This window comes from Capricornis sumatraensis, chromosome 23 (assembly GCF_032405125.1).
Source record: "Capricornis sumatraensis isolate serow.1 chromosome 23, serow.2, whole genome shotgun sequence".
NCBI classification, from domain to species: domain Eukaryota; kingdom Metazoa; phylum Chordata; class Mammalia; order Artiodactyla; family Bovidae; genus Capricornis; species Capricornis sumatraensis.
This window is the reverse complement of record NC_091091.1, coordinates 50221650-50244613: the sequence shown is the minus strand read 5'-3', so window position 1 is coordinate 50244613 and position 22964 is coordinate 50221650. Positions and strand designations below refer to the sequence as shown.

General features: G+C 53.0%; 1 protein-coding gene across 1 annotated transcript in view; it reads left to right on the top strand.

The window, feature by feature from the left end:
• The window catches only part of TCERG1L (transcription elongation regulator 1 like), a 198981-nt gene that overhangs the window by 28552 nt on the left and 147465 nt on the right, over nucleotides 1–22964 (top strand). The window contains exon 4 of the mRNA XM_068961619.1: nucleotides 10155–10340. Within this exon, the coding sequence (XP_068817720.1) occupies nucleotides 10155–10340 (186 nt within the window). The remainder of the gene's footprint in view (nucleotides 1–10154; nucleotides 10341–22964) is intronic.

The window sequence follows — 22964 nt, the reverse complement described above, 5'->3', positions numbered from 1 at the left end:
GGAGAATTTGCTTGGACCCACTGAGATCGCTCAACCGCTTCTGGAATGAATCCGTCTGGAGACGAATGTTGCCTGGGAGCCACAGGGTTGACGTGCATTTGTTCCGCGCCTGGTATACCCACCAGACCTGGACATGTCCTGAGAACACCGTCTCACCCTCAAGGAGGTTGTTAATGTGCGAGGTCTCGAGTGTTTCCATGGAAAGTGAGGCTGGTGGGGGTCTTGCTCTGCTGAGCCTGCCCTGGGGTCCAGCTCAGCCGGTGGTCAGGGGTGGGGCTGGGCGTGGACTCGTCACAGTCCCTCCCCACGCCGAACCCCCCACCCCCTGCAGTCGCGCACCCCACGCCTTCCCCCGAGGGTGCTGGGAGTCCGAGAGGGAGGCTGGGCTGTCAGCCCCTTAGGTGTTACTGTCCCCCTCGGTCCATTGTTTGCTAATGAAGACGGTTGTTGCCCCTTCTCCCCTTTTCTTCACTGGCTGTTCATTCCTTCAGGATGTTTAGATCACCCAGTATTAGCAGCTATTTGCTCTTCGGGGCGTGTGATTAATCTCTGACTTTAAAAGTGAGTATTCAAACTTGCACACCAAGTCACATGAAATCACAGAAAGAGCAATAAAGCAGGGTGTCCACCCGGAGCACGAAGGCAGTGAACCTGCCCCCTCTTCAGTTCAGTTCAGTCCAGTCGCTCAGTCGTGTCCGACTCTTTGCGGCCCCTTTCAGCGCGAGCTAACTCGTACGTGCTCGCCTGTGCCGTCTGTGACGGGGGCGGGGGCTGGTCACCCTCGCCCCCATCCCGGGCTGCGATGTGGCTCCAAGGGTGTCTCAGGTGTGTGGGCCTGGGCCTGGGGCGGGCAGGTCCTGGGTCACCAACCAGCTGGGCCCAGGGCACCGTGGGAACCCGTGTCTGCAGTGTCCCGGACAGAGACACGTGTCAAAGCCACACCTGCCCCTCTCCGTGTGGGAGGGGAAGGGGCCGGACTACTCCTGCCTGGGGCTCAGTGCCAGCGTCAGCACAGGGAGTGCCTTTCATCCCCCCGTCGGGGATGAGGAGCTGGAGGGGTCCTCAGTCACCCTGGGGCAGGGGGTCTCTGACACCGCTGCGGCATCTTCAGGGTCTGTGCCCACAGCCTGCGTGTATCAGGGGCCAACAGGGCATCCCAGTGCTGCGATGCAAGTGGAAACGTGCACGGATGTGTAGACGAAGGTGGAGTAAGACGAGCCAGGCGGCAGAGCCTCCTTGGGAAGGGCTGGCTCCTAAAGTTTTAAGTGAGACAAGTGGGCGGCAATCCTCCCTTTGCAGAGCAGGTCTGCACCAGACATGCCAGCCAAGACTGGGTTCTGTGGTAGACGGAGGGGACTTGATGGGAAAGTCATCTTCCGAGTGTCTGAAATGAGGGGAGGCAGAGACACGGACAGCTGAGGTGGGCTTAGCAGAAGTGAACACGCACACTTGGGAGCCAGGCTTGTGTTCATAGAATTAAGTCGGATGGACCCCTAACCCAGCCGAGACCCTCTGTCCCAGGGAAAAATGTTCTTTTACACTTTGGGTTCGTGTAGCCAAATAACAAAACTGAAATTGAAATCTGTGCAGCGCCAGGCTTCCCAGGTGGTGTTAGTGGTGAAGAACCTGCCTGCCGATACAGAAAACATGGAGACATGGGCTCAGTCCCTGGGCTGGGAAGATCCCCTGGAGAAGGAACGGCAATCCACTCCCGTATTCTTGCCTGAGAAATCCCACGGTCAGAGGAGCCTGGCGGGCTACAGTAAACGGGGCTGCAAAGCGCCAGGCACGACTGGAGCGTCTTAGCACATGCGTGCGCGTAGCATTAGCTTTATTCGGCGGCTACAGAATGGAGAAGCAGGACTTGGTTCATAGGCGGACTTCTCGTCCACATGGTGAGGGGTTAGACTTTAAGAGTAAAGACGGGGGCAGCGTGAGGCTCACCGGGCCCCCTGGGAAAGGCGGGGGCTCCAAGGGAGGGGGGGCCTTCCCTGCTCATCTGGTTTTGCTTCTGTGATTTCTGGTCCAGGCCACTGGCGCCTGACCTTGAGCTGTTAATGTGGTAACGTCTGCAGAGAGTGAGCTCAGGTTCATTCCCATCTGGGTTCCGTCTGGTGTTTGCTTTTCTCTCTGAAAGAGAAGCTTCCTCTCTTGGTCTCCAGATCTGGACTTAGAGGGTCATCGTAGTTGCCGTTGACTTCCCTGGTGGCTCAGACGGTAAAGCGTCTTGCTTACAGTGCGGGAGACCTGGGTTCCATTCCTGGGTCGGGAGATACTCTGGAGAAGGGAATGGCAACCCACTCCAGTATTCTTGCCCGGAAAATCCCTTCAACAGAGGAGCCTGGTAGGCTACAGTTCTTGGGGTTGCAGAGTCAGACACGACTGAGCGACTTCACTCCCGCTTTCTTTAGGTCCTACTGGGGGGCAGGGGCAAGGTTCTGATGGAGGGTCCAGAACACTGGTGCACCCCCCACGAGCAGACATCGCCCTGCTCCCTGGGCCCAGAGGCTGGACTCTGCACTGAGAGTCCTTTTAGGAATGGAGTGACCCTTTAGAATACGGAGACGGACGTCCTTCCAGACATGCTGGTTCCCAGCCCTACCTCTCCGGGGCCTCCGGGCCTCGGACCTCGGGGCTGGTGCACTGGCAGCCCGCCAGGGCAGTGAGGGGACGAGACTCCGAGGACGGTCACTCCTGCACGACACGCCAGACAACATGCTGTTGCTCTTGACACCAGAAGGTAGGAAATGAGACATTTGAACGGAGAGTGTTCCTTCTCCTGGGGCGTTCCTCACAGCAGACTGTCATCTGGGTTCTGGGAGCCCTCTGACCGCTGACTGTTGCTTGGGGGCAAATCTCGACATTATTTTCTTCTTTCCAGGAAAGATGGAGCAGAGAGCTTTCTGAGAACCTCCCCACCTTGTGCGCCCTCCCATCGCGGTTGGGCTGGACCTGAGCACTGCGTCTCTGGGACCCCTGGGGAGGCAGACACACACATCAGAGGTTGCGTCTAAAGTGGGCACAGAAGGGGGTGCGCGGGTCAAGGGAAGGGTCAGAGCCCCCCTCCGTGGCAGGAGGCGGTGTGCATGAGACCCTGTTCCTTGTGGGTCTGCGTGTAACCGGGGGCTGCGGGGAGCCAGGAGGAGCTGCCTCGGGAAGGGGTGGTGCTCACTCCACGGTGGTGGGCGGCCGGCAGTCCTACCAAGGGGCGCGGAGACCCCTCTGCGCTCAGGTTACTAGGATGCCTGGGCCACAGTCTGGAGGAGGGAGCAGGGTGATGTCAGTGGCTGGACTGCAGGGTCAACCACTCGCCACCCCTGTGGGGTTCTGGCAAACAGACTGTCATCACAGGGGTGCTGCCCAGGTGCCGGGGGGCAGAGAAGACAATCGTGGTGGGTGTCCTGGGCGGCTCACACACAGCCAGAGCTGGTCCAGAGACAGACACTTTGAGGGCAGCGTGAGAGCATCCGGGGAGCTTGGTGATGAACCAGCCCAGCTCCTGGGTTTGCTTCCTCAGCACGTGGAAAACTTGACCAAAACCAGGAATTGGACGTCTCCTTCAGAAAACCGCCAGAACGACAAACACCAAGAAAGGCAAACAATCAAACACACGGGCGGGAGCTGGGCGCTGGCTTGTCCTGTAGGCACCAAGACCCATCGCTGCTCTTTCTAGAAGCAGCCGGGTCAATGCTGACGGATTTCCTTATTCCCCACAGCTAGAGGTCAGGGCACAGGGACACCCGCCCTCAGCAGACAGGGCAGGAAGGGAGAGCCTGAGTTCTGACTCTGTCCCCTTGTCCTTCCCTCTGCTCGCGTGTCAAAGCCACAGGTGTCACCGAAGACCCCAGGCCCGCCTTCCATGTGTGAACACAGGCAAAGCCCCGCATGTGGACAGATGCATGAAGTCTCCTCTTGACCACGCACCTGTGTTTGCAGAAATAATTACCAGTTGGCAGATACCTCGCCTGGAGGATTCTGCAGCAGCTGAATCATATGCTAAACAAAGAAAGAAACTGGTGACTGTCTGTCCTTTGGGGACGTGGCTGAGCAGAGGCGCAGCATCTCCTGGGCATCAGGCGAGCGTCCTCTTCGTCAGAAGACCGCCTCGGCCTGCTGTTTCTGCCACACCCTCTGCAGCCCGAGATGGGGGTCGTCCTCTCCAGGGTCTTCAGCATCTGATGTTCCAGGCGAGGGCTTCACCCTGCTCTTCTGGACGGATACGGGAGTGAGACCTCTAATGGCTTACTACCCTGCAGCCCACTGGTGGCCAAAATTCTGAGGACCCTCCGGTGCCAGGGCAGGCCCTCCATAGCAGGGTCACGGCGGGGGTCTTCTCCAGCACTGCCGCTCCCCTTTACCCCGTTGAACGCGGCCGCTGACGGAGACCCCAGGGCTGAGAGTCCAGGGCAGGCCTGAGAGAAGAGAAAACCCAGGAGACCAGAACAGACTGGGTTACCCAGCCTGCGTGGACACCCTGGAGCGCACGGCGCCTGACGGGCAGCTCAGCCTGGATGGTTCCAGAGCCCCTGCCTGTCCCGCCACCCCAGGGCCACCGGCCTTTCTGTTCCTTTTTTTTTTTTTTCTGTTGAATCCTGGGAAAAGCAGACTCCAGCTGCCGGCTGGGCTCTGGGTTTGGAGGGGAGAGGCCGGTGGTCCACACAGAGCCCAGGCTCCGGCCAGTGGTCCACACAGAGCCCAGGCTCCGTGTCCTGTGAGGATTCCCTCGGTCTGTCAGTGACCTGAGGCCCCTGGGCAGACGGCAGGGTGGGCTCTGGCGGCTCAAAGGAGACCCCGTCCCGACACTGCAGCCCGCCCCGGGGGGGGGGGGGGTGTTAAGCCAGACGGCCCCAGCGCCCGCCCTGCCCGGGGCAGACACGCCTGGCCCGGGGGTCAGTGCGGACTTTGTCCAGGGCCCCTGTGAGTCCCCCAAATCTCGGTGAGTCCCACGCTCTGGCTGCAAACAAGGACCGTGGAGGTTCTCCTGCGCGTGGCTCCCCTGGGGTCACTCAGTAGCGCAAGCAGGGCTCCTTTGCACGCTTGGCTATCAGAGGGGGAGCTAGGGGGTGGCGGCCGTGATGGAAGCAGCAGAATGAGCCCGTGAGCCCGACCGGTGGAGGCTGCTGGCTGCCTCCAAGGGAAGTACACAGTTAATTACTGTTTTGCTTAAAACATTGATTTTTATAAGTAATCCTTATGGGAGAGCATTTCTGGCTTATCTCTTAGCTGGCTTAGCAGGTTTTTTTTCTTATTTTTTTGGCTGGACCTCTTATCTCAGTTTATTTACTCAACTAAGGGATTCTCGGCAGTCCTTTGGGGAACGCAAGTTATGATAATGACTTATCAGTTGACTCAATTTATTGAGTGCCTGCTCATCTTCCAAGGCTCGGCTCAGAGGCCTCTCCCGGGGAGCAGCTGGCTTCCCAGGGCCCGTCCTCCCCGTGCGCCTCCTGGCTGGGGTCCACGGGCAGCGTGTCCCTGTGGGCGATTATCTTTTGCATCAATGCCTCCTGTGGCCTCATCTTTCCTGCCCCAGGCTGCGCGCAGTCTGACAGGTGGAGACCCTCCATAAACACCTGGCCTCGGGGGGCCTTGGGGTGGAGAGGGGAGGGACGCTGCCGGTGGCTCCCGCCCACGCTGGACTCCAGACGGGGGTTGCGGGGGCTCCTGAGCCGCCCCCTCCCAGCGCGTGCTGCCTCTTCCAGCTGCCCCCCCGGGCTGCGCTCACCTGTGCTCGGTGTCTTGGAGGCCAGGAACCGGCTCTTCCTCCCACGCCCAGTACCTGGCTCTAGCAAGACACACGATGCGCCTGAGCAAGGCTGGAGCTGGTGGGAGCCTGGGGGTGACAGGATCCCTTCTTTCCGTCTCATCTCGTCCACCAGTTTTGACAGTAATTTTAGCAGCACTGATAATTAACTTTCTATTTTCACTGATATTATGCAGTTGATGTTGTGCTCTGACTAGTGAGTAGCGCATTTTTATATGTACCCAAATGGATGCAAAGCAGGTTAAAAGCTATCTTTTTGAGTTTTTGTTTTTTTTAAAGAGGCAGATAAGGTTTACTTTTTTTCCTCTTTTAGTTGAATCATCATTTTTGATAGCAAAATCACTCGAAGATGAAACTGTTCCCACAGCCCATCTGTAACACGCCCTTGCCTTGGCAACTGTCTAAGTCGCTGATAGCTACTTTCCCATCCTTTGCTTCAAGACCATCTTCATTTTGAACCAAAGACCCAGTTATTTAACAAATTCGAGAGCAGCCTACCACCCAGGTCAGCGACTATGGCTTCGAGGATCGCAGTTCTGTGAAGCCCCGGGTCACAGCGGCAGACCTGACTCTGAACCGGGCCAGGGAGTCAAATTCCAGCGCCAGCACCAGTGGTGGGATGATAGACGGGAGTCCCGGAGGAGGGAAGCTGAATTTACAAAGACAGTTTTGTGTGAAGCCTCCCCGTGTGTGGGCTTCCTCAGAATTACCTCATTAAACTGACCCTGCGTACCCTAGAATGCTCTCCCTGCTTTGACCCTGAACGTCCATCCTGGATTGGGCACTAAACGCAGAAAGTAACTGTTTTTACACAGTTGTGCAAGTCACGCTTATTTATTCTGTGCGCTGAGTCGCTCAGACACGTCTGACTCTGTGCGACCGTTTGGACTGTAGCCCACTAGGCTCCTCGGTCCGTAGGCTTTTTTTTCTCAGGCAAGAATACTGTAGTCAGTTGCCATCTCCTTCTCCAGGGGGTCTCCTTGACCCAGGGGTCTCCTTGCATCTCCTGTGTCTGCAGGATTGCCGGTGGAATCTTTACCCGCAGAGCCCCTGACCAGGCAGCCCCGCTGTGATGGTGGCTGGTTAAGTGAATAGGCAAGCTTTCGCGGTGGGTCCGCTGCTGGGAACACTAGGTTCTGGTTAATACCTGGACTTGGGAGGGCCATTTAATGATGGGGGATGTGTTTATTCTAATGCCTCGTGGAAGAGCCGTGTGTGCAGTGTGCTGGCAGTCCAGACCTTGCCTCTGGAAACGTCTGGTTGGCTGCATGGCAGAAGGTCCCCAGTGTTCAGCTGGGGGAGGGGGCTGTGTGGATGTTTTTAGACATTTATTTTCTCCATTTTACACCTTTTTTATAATGAGTTTTTATTAACTAAGACAATATATGTTGAATAGTGGGTTTTTCCCTGACTTTAAATCTGTGAGTGACAATAAGACGCCACTGCGCCCCTGCTGGAATGTCTGAAACCCAGAGCACTGACGCCAAGTGCACACAGGGGTGTGGGGCAACATGAGCTCGTCCTCATGGCTGGTGGGGATGCGAAATGGTGCAGCCGCTTTGCAAGACAGTCTGGTAGTTTCTTATAAAGCAAAAGGTAGTCTTACTGTGTGACCCAGCAGTCAGATTCCTTGCTATTTACCCAAATGAGCTGAGAACTCATGTCCAAACAAACACATGCACACAAATGTTTGCAACAATTTTTTTCGTAATTTTAGATACTTGAAAACAACCCGAAAGCATTCAGTAGGTGAATGGGTGAGCTGTGGTACATCCATACAGTGGAATATTACTCAGTAATAAAAAGGAATGAGCTCTCTAGCCATGAAAGGACACAGGGGACTTTCAGGACAAACAGATACACTTGGGAGATATAGCAGGTTTGGTTCCAGGCCACTGCAATAAAAAACATGTGGTAATAAAGCAATGTTTTGGCTTCCAAATGCATATAAACATTATCTCTGCATTACCCTACAGCCCATTAAGTGTGCAATAGCATTATGTGTAAAACAGCGTACATTCCTTAATTAAAAAATCCCTTATTGCTAATAACTGCCAACCATCATCTGAGCCTTCAGTGGGTTGTAGTCTTTTTGCTGGAGGAACTCGCATGATGTTGACGGCTGTTGACTGATCAGGGTGATGTTGCTAAAGCTTGGGGTGGCTGTAGCAATTTCTTAAAATAATGCAGCAATGGGTTTGCCACATAAGTTTATTTCTTCTCAAGAATGATCTCTCTTTTGCCTGCAGTGTCATTTGGTAGCATTTCATTCACAGTAGATCTTCTTTCCAGCCTGGAGTCCGTGCTCTCGGCCTCTCATGCTTCCTCAACTGCATTTGTGTAAAATAGGCAACACATTTCGCTGTCGTTTCGACCGTTTCTACAGCACCTTGACCAGGTGTAGAGTCCATCTCAAAGAGCCGCTTTCTTTGCTCATCCTTAAGAGGCAGCTCCTTGCTCATCCATTAAAATTTCGGCATGAACTCACAGCAGCTCACTCACATCCTCAGGCGCCAAATCTCATTCCAGTTCTGTTATTTCCACAACATCTGCAGCTACCTTCCCCACTGCCCTCAAAGTCACCCATGAAGCTTGGAACCAGCTTCATCTGAACTCCTGCTAAGGTTGATGTTTTGATCTCTTCCCAGGAATCTGAGATGTGCTTAATGACAGTTTGAATGGTGAGTCCTTTGCAGAAGGCTTTCAGGTGACTTTTCCCAGATCCACCAGAGAAATCATCTGTGGCAGCCATGACTTATGAGGGGCTTTAAGAATTTACCTCTCGATGCAGAAGACGGGTTCAATCCCGGGGTCAGCAAGATCCTCTATAAGATGAAATGGCAACCCACTCGAGTATTCTTGCCTGGGAAATCCCATGGATAGAGGAGCCTGGTGGCTACAGTCCGTGGGGTTGAAAAAAATCAGACACACTGATCATGCAGCAGCAGCTTTATGAAATGTAACTCCCAAATAATAAGACTTAGAAGTCAAGTGACTCCTGTGTCCATGGGCTATAGGATGGAGGCTGCATCAGCAGACATGGGAACATTAATGCGCTGTCTGTCTCCATCCAATTTCCTTGGTGACCAGGTGCTTGTCAATGAGCAGTAATATTTTGAAACAAATCCATTTTTTTTTTTTTCCTGAGAAGTAGGCCTCAGCAGTGGGCGTCACATGTTTAGTGAGCCTGTTGTAAAGAGATGCGCTTTTGCTATCCTGTTTGTAGAGTCCAGGAGGGTAGACTTAGCATACTGCTCAAGGGCCCTGGGAGTTTGGGATGGCGAATGTATTGGCTTCAACTTAAGCTCAGAGGCTAGCTGCGGTAGCCCCTAACAAGAGCGTCAGCCTGCCCTTTGAAGCTCTGAAGCGTTGGCTTCTCCTCTCCAGCTAAGAAAGTCCTAGATGCCATCTTCTTCCAACAGAAGGCTGTTTTGTCTACATTGAAAATACATTAGTTAGTATTGTCATCTTCATGAGTTATCTTAGCTAGATCTTCTGAATAACTTGCCGCAGCTTCACTTTTAATTGCCTTCAAGAACGTTTCCTTTGCCGTCACACCTTGACTAATGGTGCCAGAGGCCTTGCTTTCAGCCAGTCTCAGCTTCCCACACGTCTTCCTCATTGTGTCCAGTCAATTCTGGCTTGCAGAGGTGAACAGGCAGAGCACACAGGGTTTTCAGTTCTGCATTTGACGAAACTTGCAGAATGGGCAACACAAGCGGTGGACGGGAACGGGAGCTGTAGACTTGGGCTCGTAATGTGCCAGCGTTGGTTCATGAACGTAGCACCCAATCCTAGTGGGTGATGGAGGGAAGTATGTGGGGATTCTCTGTACTTGCTGCTCAAGTCGTCTGTAGCGCTAAACCTGCTCTATAAAAAAATTAAATTTAAGAAGTCTGTGGATGCCATCATAGCACGTTTGGAAAATACGGAAAGACAGGAATGAAGAGAAACGCAGGAATCTGGCACCAAGCGTGCCCTTTGGTATTTTAAGTGTGACGTGCAGCTCTGTTCCTGAGGCCCAGAACACACTTGGCACCTACTCAGCCAAGTGAAGATCGGTTGAGCCAGCGGCTGCACAGAAATGGAGGTGACCGTGTAAGAGGCTTTGTTTACTGAGCTTTGTGCTGTGAGCAGCAGTGAAGTGCCTTCTCTCTAAGGCAGGCTTGTCCTCTGGAGACTGTGACCCTGATGCACACAGCTCTGTGCACAGGTGACATCTGGACAGGTTGAGAGCTCATCACACTTATTTCAGGGACAGTGGCCAGGCTTCAAGAAAGGGGATCACCACACTCTTGTTTCCTTGGTGCTCAAATGGTCCAGAATGAAATGGCATTGTCTGCAGTGGATGCTGGGCAACCCGTGCTGACCTCCCTGTCCCCCTCTGCAGGTGGTTGTCACAGCAGCCTTAAACCCATGGGCAGCGGCCCCACCGTGGCCATCGCAGCCGCCGCCACAGCCGTGGTCTCCATGGACTCCGCGGGGCTCGGGGGCCCGTCCCCCTCCAGGGTGCAGCCCTGCCGCTTGCTGACCCTGGCGCCCATCAGAATGCCCTTGCGGACCGCACCCTTCCCCGGTAAGTACCCAGCCCGGTCTCTCAGAGCCGTGGGCTGGCGAGAGTCCACAGCATGGCAGCTCAGGCGGGGCCCTGCTGGCCTCCAGGTCCATGGTTTCCTGGGTTCTGGTGCTGGGAGCACTGGGGAGGGGTTCCGGGTGCGCTCATCCTCAGACCACACTCGTGGACCTCAGTCCCGCTGACCAAGGCCGTGTGGGTCAGTGGGTCAACCTGGGCATTTCCTGCTGTGACACAAAGTGTCAAGTTTCCTTTTGAAGAAACGAGGTGCCTTTACTTACTCTTCACAGGGAATGACGCGCATAACAGAGAAATATCTAATTGTCTGAGGCAGAACTTGGAAGGAAGCGTAGGCAATGCGCTGGAAAAGAACTATGCATCCGAGTTAATGAACTAGAAAAGTACACAGGGCAGACACGCCTGGGGCTCTCACTGAGCCGTGCCTCCTGGGCTGGCACAGGCCTGTTTTGAGCACAAGTTGTGGGTCTCCCCATCACGGCAGGGCCTGTGCAGGGGCCCACCAAAGCCTGTGGCTGAGCGCCAAGGGGCCACCAAGGCTCTGGTTCCCCTCGTGCAGTGGGCCTGCTGTTCAAAGTTCTCGGGGCTGAGGCAGGGCTGGCGGACACTGGTGTTGTGAGCTGAGGTGCAGGATGAGGGTCACAGGAAGGAGAGGGATGAGGATGAGGATGAGGGAGCTGGAGGGCCTGTTCCTGGACTGGTTGTCCTCAGCTTGCACACATGTGCCTGCTCACTGTCACCAGCAGACGTGTGCCCCGGCCATCCTGGCGAGTGCATCTTTGGGTCCGTCTGTCCTTAAATGTCACGAAAGCAGGATTGATTTAGAGGGCATTTAGTAAGTGCTGGAGTCTTGTGAGCTAGTACTATTTATTGGAGTTCTAGTTTTTCACATGATACAGTGAGACTTGGATAGAAATTCTATGGGATTATTAATTATATGCCAGAGTTAATCCTAGAATTGTATACTAGTACGGTATCGTTGTTTGTTTAATTGCTAAGTCGTGCTCAACTCTTTGCGAGCTCGTGGACTGTAGCCTGCCAGGCTCCTCTGTCCGTGGGGTTTCCCAGGCAAGAACACTGGAGCGGGCTGCCGTTCCCTCCTGCAGGGTTATATCATTGATGGCTCTATTATCAGAGAGACGCCACTGGATTGTGGCACACACACACGCACACACACACACACAAATGCGTCTTTGTGGGAGAACTAGAGATAACCTGGTTTCATTACTTTCCAGGCTGGGGAGAGTTACTGGCTTTCTGGGCTTGTTCCTAGTGTGAGTGTTGTGGTCTTCTTAACCCTGGGCCTGGGCGTGCGTGTTTCTGTGTTAACTTGGTAAATTAGTTGGTCAATAGAAAGTTGTATTCTCAAGAACAGACTGTTATCTCTATTTCAGCATGTCAGTGAACATGCACTTAGGGTGTGGCGGGGGAAATAAATGAAGCGCATGGATAATCTCTTGTGTGGAACATAATTTACAGCTGCGTCAAGATTTTGGTTAAAATCCCTCAGGTCCATTGGCATTTATTAAGGATGACTTATTATTTTCTGAGAAAATTAATCTTAGAAAGAACCCCAAACCAAACCTGTGTACCCCAGGGGCAGCTTCACTCTTCGCGTCTCCTGTGGTTTATAAAGCGACATGATCCTCAGGCGTCTTTCCGTGTTGGTGTTTCGTAAGGCTCTATAATCAAATTCGCCATCGTGTGCGTTCAGTTAGGCAAAGGCAGAATCATGGATCTGTCTTGTAGAAGACTGCCGAAGTGGCTCTCGGAGCGTGAAGGGGCTGCAGTCACCAGGTGGCTGCTGAGATAGCCTCTGTGGTGTGGCCACCGGTCCCTCTCTCCTGGAAGCCCTGATGGTTGCAGGGCTGGGCCCGGGGCTGTGCGTCTGGGCCGATGGCCCCAGCCTGGCGGGCGCCCTCTGGGCTCTCTGGCCAGCCCCAGGCATCAGTGGTGCACGCGGTTCCGCCAGGGCTGCCCCTGGAAGCGGTTCTCGGGGAGGCAGGACCTCCTGCCTTCCTAGTCCGGCTGCCCCGGCTCACTCCTCTTGACGTCAGCAGGAGGCATTTGAGAGGGACTGCCCGTGCCCACGGTGAAACCCTTCCCAGCGTTTCCCTGGGATGCTTTCTGGAAAACAAGACTTGAAAGAGACCGAGGGCAGATAGTGGGTCTGTCAGCGCGGGTTTTTAACCACTGTCAGCAGCCCACGGAATGAGATCCGGTGAGGCTGAAGAGTGGGCGGTCCCGACTCTCAGTGGAGGTCCGTGCTTTCTGCTAGGAGACCCCTAACCCACGTGAGGCCGGTGGGGAGGAGGAGGGAGGGCAACCGAGGGGACCGAGCGGCATCGCCAGCAATGGTTTCAGAGCCTCAGAGTATCGCCTCCCGTGAAGACTGCTCTGTGTCCAAATCGACTTTTATGTTGATCCGTTTGGCTGTGTCGGGTCTCGGTTGTAGCATGTGGGCTCCTTCTCTGTGGCGCCTGCACTGACTTTTGAATTGGTGCTTTTGAACTGTGATGTTGGAGAAGACTCTTGAGGGTCCCTTGGACTGCAAGGAGATCCAATCAGTCCATCCTAAAGGAGCTCAGGCCTGAATATACATTGGAAGGACTGATGCTGAAGCTGAAACTCCAATACTTCAGCCACGTGATGCGAAGCGCTGACTCATTTGAAAAGACCCTGATGCTGGGTAAGACTAGGGGCAGGAGGAGAAGGGGATGACAGATGAGATGGTTGGATGGCATCACCGACTCAATGGACATGAGCTTGAGCAAGCTCCGGCAGTTGGTGATGGGGGGGGAGGCCTGGCGTGCTGAGGTCCATGGGGTCACAGAGAGCTGGACACGACTGAGCGACTGAGGTGACCTGAACTGGGGCGTCTAGCTGTGGCTCTTGGGCTCCAGGGCACAGGGGCTCAGTACTTGCAGGGCGTGGGCTTGGTTGCTCTACATCATGTGAGATCTTAGTTCCCCAACCAGGGGTCGGTCCTGTTTACCTCGCATTGGAAGTTGGATTCATAACCACTGGCCCTCCAGGAAAGTCACAAAAGCGTGCAAACTTCAAAGTGTCTACAGTTGAATCATCCTGTTTCAGTTTAGAAGATAATTCCATTTTAGATAAATGATTTAGACTTTTATTTATGCCCTTGGTTTGGTAATAAAAGCCTGATAACCCCAGGAGCCCTGTGTGGTTTAGCTGTGTGATTCTCAATGGAGGGAAGCTTGCTCCCAGGGACCCTCACCCACAGCCAGAGGTACTCTTTGTTGAGACCTGGTGGTTGTTGCTGGTGTAGAGACCAGGGATTCAGCTACACACGTGGCAGCCTGAGATAGCCCCCGTGGGAAGGATAATCTGGCCCCAGATGTTAGAGGTGCCTCCATGGAGAAGCCCTAGTTCATGGTCCAGACGTCCACCTGCCTGGTGGAGACCACGATTAGTGTGTGAAGAAGCTCCCTGGAGAGTTCTGATCCAGTAACTGAAGGACCCAAAGCAAGGCTTGGTGCTGGAAGGAAGATCAGCCATGAGCACCGCTGAATGATGGCCTTGATTGTGGCTTTGGATTTCGAATAAGATGCTCTATTTACAGAGCCCCTTGACCCATTCCACATTCGGTTCAGAAGCGAGTTTCCTCTCCCAGAGCACTGCTGGCACGCACAGCCAAGTTAGTCCTTGCCACAGCTCCCCTGGACGGCCCCACGCGCCCCAGGCTCTCCCGCTGGCTCACGTCGGCCTGTGTGGTCGCCGCCCCCTTGCCCAGCCTGGGAGTCACCCGCTGGCAGGACGTGTTGTGCCCTCCCTGCCCGGCCTGAAGCACCATCCAAGACTAACCCTCCAGCAACTGTCCGGACCTCAGCGTGCATTCCCCATGGGATGAATACAGAGCTTCCACTTGTTCACGTGATGGCTGTAACTTCTGATGCCATCTCTCTCATGCTTGCTCCTGAACCAGGGGCAAGGTCGGGGGAAGGGTGGGAAGAGGAGGGAAGAGGAGGGCTCACCTGGAGAGACCTCACCGGAGGGCACTCAGACGTGGGCGGGCAGCTGGTTAAAGAGCATGAGCAGACGGGGAGGGCTGCCCTTCTTTTTGCTTCCTTCCAGCAGGTCTCAGCTAACACGCTTTGCCTTATTTCCAACTGCCCCTGAAGCCTTGGAATTTTCAGGTCAAGGAAGGAACGTGTTCAGGGGAAGAGCATGCCTTGTATCCTTTTTTTTAGTTTTTAAGGAGAAGGTGGAGTTTGTCAGGGGAGAACTGAAGCCGTGCCAAAGGATCCGCCAGAAAGACCTGCTTCCTGCCCTCCTCAGGGGGAGCCCTCTCCGGGGGGGCCTTCTGACCTGCACCCCTCAGCGGACCACTCGATGTTACAGGGGAGTGTGAAGTGGGCACCCACCTTAGGGAGGGTAAAAGCACCACGCCACACCAGCGTCTGCTCCTGTCTGATGAAACAAAGTGATCCTTTTTAAGAATAACGGCAGCAATTTTTAAGACTTCAGCCCCCATTTCATAAGCGTTCAAGTGAAAATGGCTGAGCGTGAGTGACCACCATGGTCTCCGGTTCAGCAAGTGACTGGTGGACACAGCCATTAAAAGCGCCATCTGCCTTGGAAGCCATTTACCACCTGTTCCTTTGCTTCCAGAGCCATTTCACGGTCTAAATCTAACATTTTGTCCTGCCACAGAACAGCTGGGAAGTGACTCTTCTTTTCTCTGTCAGGAACTTACCAGCCAGGCTGTATGGCAAGGCAGCAAAGTCGCCAAGTCAGACAGTCCTCGTGGCCTCTGCGGAGCCGTCCGCTTGTCCCATCAGCGGAATCCGCGGCTGCCGGACCAGGCTGTGCAACCCCAGTAACCCAGCCGTCCGGGCGTGCAGCCTCTTCGCTTTCTACCCTGGAGTTGTTTCCTCCTCCACTCTAAGCAGACATGTCATAATGCATGTTACCCTTTTAGAGGTTTGGAGAGACACATACCCTGCTGCGGTATAACTACTCACTCCCCAGAGAGCCGAGACTCAGCTGGCTTCCGTGAGAAAGACATATGCGCTTCTAATGGGGAGGATGAGCCGCTTTTAGGAGAAAACCTGCTGGATTTACACAGACAAGAGAGGACTTTGTCTAGTCTGTTACCCGCACGTGAACTCATGTTATGGATGCAACGTGAAACTCGTCAAGCAGGTGTTAAGACGTTTGGGCCACATCGAGTGCAGAATTCTCTCAGTGGAGATCCAGCTGCGAACCCTTCCTATGAACAAGCTGGCCTGTTTTAGGTCATCCATCTAGAAAATTCCCCTGGGACCTACCTGGTGCCACCTTCCCTGAGGAACTCCCTTCACTCGAGATGCGCTTGCCATCCACACTGTTAGCTCCAGCTCATTCTTCCTTTGAAAAGAACTGGCAATCCGGCCTGCACACATAAGCTTGTCTGTGTGTGTGCCAAGTATAAAGAATGCTGATACAATAGACCCCCACCAGTACCTCCCTCTGAGCCCAAGAAATAGCTGTTTCCGTACCCCAGCACCCTTGGGAGCCTCGACCCTCCCCGGGAATAATGATCTCCTGAATAGGTGCCATCCACTGCTGTGCTGTTTTTCAGAAGCATGTCTACACAGAAGCATTATTTCTAAACAATGTATTTCAGAGTTTAGGCGCTCTCTGAATTTTACACAAATGTAATCATAGTTTGTGCATTCTTCCGTGATTGCCTTTTCTGCTCAAAATGATGTGTTTTTTGTTTTTTGTTTTCTCTGTAAATTCCCTGCTGGTGCTGGGAGCTCTAATGCAGTCACGTTCACTGTGGTGTCGTGTTTCTTGGTCTGTGTGGATTCACACGAATTCTTTCCGCTGTGGGAGGTGTCGAGCACAGCTGACCCCTTTCCTCTGGAAGCCTTTATCTCTCCTTCTGAGAGTCCTTCTGGGTTGGAAGGGGTGTCTTTGCACAGATCTGTAGAGCCCAGGAGTGCAGGACCCTTGCTCTGTGCCGTGTCCCAAGTGCACTTATCCTGTCCTTGCTGTTCAGCCACTAAGTCATCCTGGACTCTGCAACCCCATGGACTGCAACATGCCAAGCTCCTCTGTCCTTCACTGTCTCCAGGAGTTTGCTCAGATTCATGACCACTGAATCAGTCAGTGACACTATCCAATCATCTCATCCTCTGTCGTCCCCGTCTCCTCCCGCCTTCAATCTTTCCCAGCATCAGGGCCTTTTCCAGTGAGTCAGTTCTTTGCATCAGGTGGCCAAAGTATTGGAGCTTTGGCTTAAACATTAGTCCTTCCAATGAGTATTTCAGGGTTGATCTCCTTCAGGATTGACTGGTTGGATCTGCTTGCAGTCCAAGGGACTCTCAAGAGTCTTTTCCAATTTGAAAGCACCAGTTCTTCAGTGCTCGGCTTTCTTTATGGTCCAACTCTCACATCCATACATGACTTCTTGAAAAACCATAGCTTTGACTCTATGGACCTTTGTGGGCAGAGTGATGTCTCTGCTTTTTAATGTGCTGTCTACTAGTCCTCCCTAATTCGTAAATTCCGCCCAACTTGCCCATTTTCTGTGCCTGGACCCCAGACTCATCCTTGGTCCTCCTTCTGCCTGAGGCCTCACATCCACCCACTGGTGCCATAGTCCCTCCCAACCTGCACCCCCTGTCTGACTTCCTCGTCCAAACCAGCACGACCTCCCAGCTGAGCCTGCTGCCCCGATCTCTCTGCTTCCACACTTCCCTGTCAGACTCTCTCCCCACAGGCGCCAGTGTTCAGGTCTCAAAATGTGCGTGAGACCAAGCCTTGCCCTGCTCAGGACCCCGATGACTGTCTCCCATGGAGCTCAGCACAAGCCCCAGGCTTCTCCCCGGACTCTCTGGAGCCCCCGTTGTGACCGCAGCCTGTGCTTTGGCTGATGCTCCTCCCAACCTCTGCTTTCCTGCTGAGCCTCAGACACCTCAAGCCTGGCTGCCTCGGGGCCTTTGCACCGGCCGTGGCCCTGCTGGAGGCTCTCCTCCACCGTTCAGGCTCAGCTGAGATGCGCCCCTGGCCTCCCATCCCGAAGGGCCCTCAGGAATCACCTCCTTCTTGACTCACCTGTTCCCCTCCCCTGTACCATTTCTCATCGTCTGGAATCAGCTCTGTCTGTTTCCTGCTTCTTTCTCTCTGCTGCCCTCCGCCCGCTGGATGGGAGACCCAGGACAACAGACAAGTGAGCCTGGAACTCAACCCCCTTTCTGAGGGCCTGCCCTTTCTTTTATAGGCATCAGCGTCCATGACTCCCGCCACTGGTCCCACCCGCCTGCCACAGTTCACATTCAGCCGTAGAGCCACTGAGCTGGAACGCATGGCCTTATGACCAGGGCTGTGGCCAGGCTCCTGGGGCTGCAGGGACGTTGACCAGCCCAGGCAGACAGGGCAGTACTCACACGCGTGATGCATGTTGTTGGATTCCCGGGGCAGGGAGTTGGGTGGGTGAGCTCTTCGGGGCCAGGGGGAGGGCATTTTTAGAAAAGAGCCCGGGAGGACTAAGAAGATTAGCTTTGTCTACAGAAGGAAGACGGAGCCTGATGGTTGCGGCTTTAATGGAGACCATCCTTAAGAGGCTCGGTTGCTGTGTTAGGTCCTGTTGCCACAGTCACAGACAAGACAAGAGCCTTGTCTTGGGAAGTTTGCTGTAACAAGAGCAGCAGCCCCCTCCCGGGCCGGGCCGTCTCTTCCGACCTGTGATGAGATCGTCTTGGAAACAGTATCCCAGCAAGTGGCGGAGGTTGTGGGAGGGGACCTGGTGGCTGGATGTGCACTCGCTGGAGACCGTGGGACAGGAAGCCCCTGGGAGCATCTTCAGGCCCAAACAGACCCCTCTGTTTGGTCAGCAAGATGAAGGCCACGCAGAGACTGTGCCTGGTGGGAGGGTAGGCCTGTGCTTATCTGCTGGCCCGAGTCAGAGAGGGAGCTGGCCTTCTGCCCCTGGTGCAGAAACTTCGGCAGCCCGTGGGGAGGTGGTTGAACAAGCATCTTCGAGGCGCCTGGTCCTCTGGCCACTCCAGCTGTGGAGAAGAGCTCAGGAAGGGCAAGGACACCTCAAAGGCCAGTGTCCACACAGCCCGAGATGTTGGCTTACGTGAACAAGAAGTGAGCGTAGAGGAAAACATATGCAAAACAGTCTGACGTAAATCACAGCAGGATCCTCTATGACTCACCTCTAAGAGTAATGGAAATGAAAGCAAAAATAAACAAATGGGACTGAAAAAAATGGGACCTAATTAAACTTAAAAGCTTTTGCACAATGAAGGAAACTATAAGCAAGGTGAAAAGGCAGCCTTCAGAATGGGAGAAAATAACAGCAAATGAAGCAACTGACAAAGAATTAATCTCAAAAACATACAAGCAGCTCATGCAGCTCAATACCAGAAAAATAAATGACCCAATCAAAAAATGGGCCAAAGAACTAAACAGACATTTCTCCAAAGAAGATGTACAGATGGCTAACAAACACAAGAAAAGATGCTCATTATCACTTATTATCAGAGAAATGCAAATCAAAACCACAATGAGGTACCATCTCATGCCAGTCAGAATGGCTGCAATCCAAAAGTCTACAAAAATAAATGCTGGAGAGGGTGTGGAGAAAAGGGACCCCTCTTACACTGTTGTGGGAATGCAAACTAGTCCAGCCACTATGGATCTGATAGACAGAGTGCCTGATGAACTATGGACGGAGGTTCCTGACATTGTACAGGAGACAGGGAGCAAGACCATCCCCAAGAAAAAGAAATGCAAAAAAGCAAAATGGCTGCCTGAGGAGGCCTTACAAATAACTGTGAAAAGAAGAGAAGTGAAAAGCAAAGGAGAAAAGGAAAGATATACCCATCTGAATGCAGAGTTCCAAAGAATGGCAAGAAGAGATAAGAAAGCCTTCCTCAGTGATCAATGCAAAGAAATAGAGGAAAACAATAGAATGGGAAAGACTAGAGACCTTTTCAAGAAAATTAAAGATACCAGGGGAACATTTCCTGCAAAGACGGGCTCAATAAAGGACAGAAATGGTATGCACCTAACAGAAGCAGAAGATATTAAGAAGAGGTGGCAAGAATACACAGAACTGTACAAAAAAGATCTTCACGACCCAGATAATCACAATGGTGTGATCACTCCTACTCATCTAAGCCAGACATCCTGAAATGTGAAGTCAAGAGGACCTTACGAAGCATCACTATGAACAAAGCTAGTGGAGGTGATGGAATTCCAGTTGAGCTGTTTCAAATCCTGAAAGATGATGCTGTGAAAGTGCTGCACTCAATATGCCAGCAAATTTGGAAAACTCAGCAGTGGCCACAGGACTGGAAAAGGTCAGTTTTCATTCCAATCCCAAAAAGGCAATGCCAAAGAATGCTCAAACTACCGCACAATTGCACACATCTCATACGCTAGTAAAGTAATGCTCAAAATTCTCCAAGCCAGGCTTCAGCTGTACATGAACCATGAACTTCCTGATGTTCAAGCTGGTTTTAGAAAAGGCAGAAGAACCAGAGATCACATTGCCAACATCCGCTGGATCATGGGAAAAGCAAGAGATTTCCAGAAAAATATCTATTTTTGCTTTATCGACTATGCCAAATAGTCAGTATTGACTTTGACTGTGTGGATCACAATAAAACTGTAGAAAATTCTGAAAGAGATGAGAATACCAGACCACCTAACCTGCCTCTTGAGAAATCTGTATGCAGGTCAGGAAGCAACAGTTAGAACTGGACATGGAACAACAGACTGGTTCCAAATAGGAAAAGGAGTGAGTCAAGGCTGTATATTGTCACCCTGCTTATTTAAGTTATATGCAGAGTACATCATGAGAAACGTTGGGCTGGAATAAGCCCAAGCTGGAATCAAGATTGCCGGGAGAAATAACAATAACCTCAGATATGCAGATGACACCACCCTTATGGCAGAAAGTGAAGAGGAGCTAAAAAGCCTCTTGATGAAAGTGAAAGAGGAGAGTGAAAAAGTTGGCTTAAAGCTCAACATTCAGAAAACGAAGACCATGGCATCTGGTCCCATCACTTCATGGGAAGTAGATGGGGAAACAGTGGAAACAGTGTCAGACTTTATTTTGGGGGGCTCCAAAATCACTGCAGATGGTGACTGCAGCCATGAAATTAAAAGATGCTTACTCCTTGGAAGAAAAGTTATGACCAACCTAGACAGCATATTCAAAAGCAGAGACATTACTTTGGCAACAAAGGTCTAGTCAGGGCTATGGTTTTCCAGGGGTCGTGTATGGATGTGAGAGTTGGACTGTGAAGAAAGCTGAGCATCTAAGAATTGATACTTTTGAACTGTGGTGTTAGAGAAGACTCTTGAGAGTCCCTTGGACTGCAAGGAGATCCAAGCAGTCAATCCTGAAGGAAATCAACCCTGAATATTCATTGGCAGGACTAATCTCGAAGCTGAAGCTCCAATACTTTGACCACCTGATGCGAAAAGCTGACTCATTTGAAAAGACCCTGATGCTGGGAAAGATTGGGGGCAGGAAGAGAAGGGGACGACAGAGGATGAGATGGTTGGATGGAATCATTGACTCAATGGACATGAGTTTAAGTAAACTCCAGGAGTTGGTGACGGACAGGGAGGCCTGCTGTGCTGCAGTTCATGGAGTCACAAAGAGTCGGACACGACTGAGCGCCTGAACTGAGCTGAACACCACTATGGAGATGAGTGTGGAGATTCCTTACAAAACCGGAAATAGAACTGCCATATGACCCCACAATCCCACTGCTGGGTATATACACCCAGGAAACCAGAAGTAAAAGAGACGCGGGTACTCAAGTGTTCATCGCAGCACTGTTTACAATAGCCAGGACATGGAAGCAGCCTAGATGTCCATCGGCAGACGAATAGATAAGAAAGCTGTGGTGCATATACACAATGGAGTATTACTCAGCCATTAAAAAGAACGCATTTGAATCAGTTCTAATGAGGTGGATGAAACTGGAGCCTATTATACAGTGTGAAGTAAGTCAGAAAGAAACATACGAACATAGTATATTAATGCATATGTATGGAATTTAGAAAAATGGTAACAACGACCCTATATGCAAGATAGCAAAAGAGACACAGATGTAAAGAATAGACTTTTGGACTCTGTGGGAGAAGGCCAGGGTGGGATGATTTGAGAGATAGCATTGAAACATGTATATTATCATATGCGAAACAGATCGCCAGTCCAGGTTCAATGCATGAGACAGGGCGCTCAGGGCTGGTGCCCTGGGACGACCCTGAGGGATGGGGTGGGGAGGGATGTGGGAGGGGGTTCAGGATGGGGGACCCATGTACACCCATGGCGGATTCATGTGACTGTATGGCAAAAACTACTACAGTATTGTAAAGTAATTAGCCTCCAATTAAAATAAATTAATTTAAAAAATAAAAATTTTAATAAACTAAAAAAAAGAAGAAGTGAGCACTTAGGAACCTTTAGCTAAGGGTAGTACGGGCTGTTGAAGCGTCGCGTTGGTCGTTTGCAGCTTATGGATGCTGAAGTTGAGGGCTACCTTCCTTAGCGAGCTGCGCGTGAGCACCTGTTTCCTTGGGAGCTCAGGTCACAGCTGAGCGGGCGCTGCGCGGACCATGAGGGGCTGGCACCGCTGGGAAGCAGCCCCTGGCAGCGCAGCTCCTACTGCTGGCCTCCCATCCCCCGAGGTGCCCGGGAGCGGCTGAGCTGGACCCTGGGTTATGAGTTGCGTCTGAGGCGCGCTCGCCACCCTGGTGTCTCCCAGGTTCTTGAGATGAGCTGCACAGGGCATCTTTCCTGTCGGGGATGGGGGGCTGGTGGGGGTGGCCAGCAGCAGGGCGGGGCCCCGCTGTGCGCCGGGTCCAGGCTCCCCGGGCACCCGTCTCGGTGCAGGCTGGGCCCACCCAGGGAAGGGCCGGAGGGCCACCTTCATGAGAAGAGGGAGGGTGCTCAGAAAGGATAGGGGCCCGATGTCGGAGCCGCCTCCTGCAGCCTCCCTGCTGGGCTCCCCCCAGCCGGTCCCACGGCCTCTCCTCTCGCTCTGTCTGCATCCCAGACCTCACTGGAAGCCACGCTGACAGCCGACCTCGTCCACGGCGCCCGCTTTGACCGCTCAGTCCACCGCAGCGGGTGCAGCCTTCACACTCCTGTCCTGTCCTTGTCTCACCCGCCGCTTAGCTGACTGTGAGCCGTGCAGTTTATGGTTCGTCTCCCCAGGCTGAGCACCCACGGCGCTGTCTCTCCCTGATCGGCACTGATAGCGGCCCTGAGGGCGTTTCCTGAACAGGAGGCTCGGCGGCTAGAAGACAGGTGGGAACGTCCATCGGTCAGGTGAGGCAGGACAGTCAAGATTAAATCACTCAGTAGAATCGCCCCTTCCTTGCCTATACAGCTTGCAGAGAGCACAGTCCTTTCCTGTTCTCCCCGATGTAAATACAGTCCTACTGACTGAAGAGAGGAGTGGTCCTCCTGGGTTCACTTCCTCCTGAAGCTGTTCTGTCTCCCGGGCACAGCTGCTGAGCTCACTCGGGGGACGTGGGTGCTTGTGATCCCACCTGCAGCCACAGAAGGTGGCATCGGTTGCGTCCCGTTTGCTTTCTGCTGGAGACAGAGCAGCTCTTTGCGTT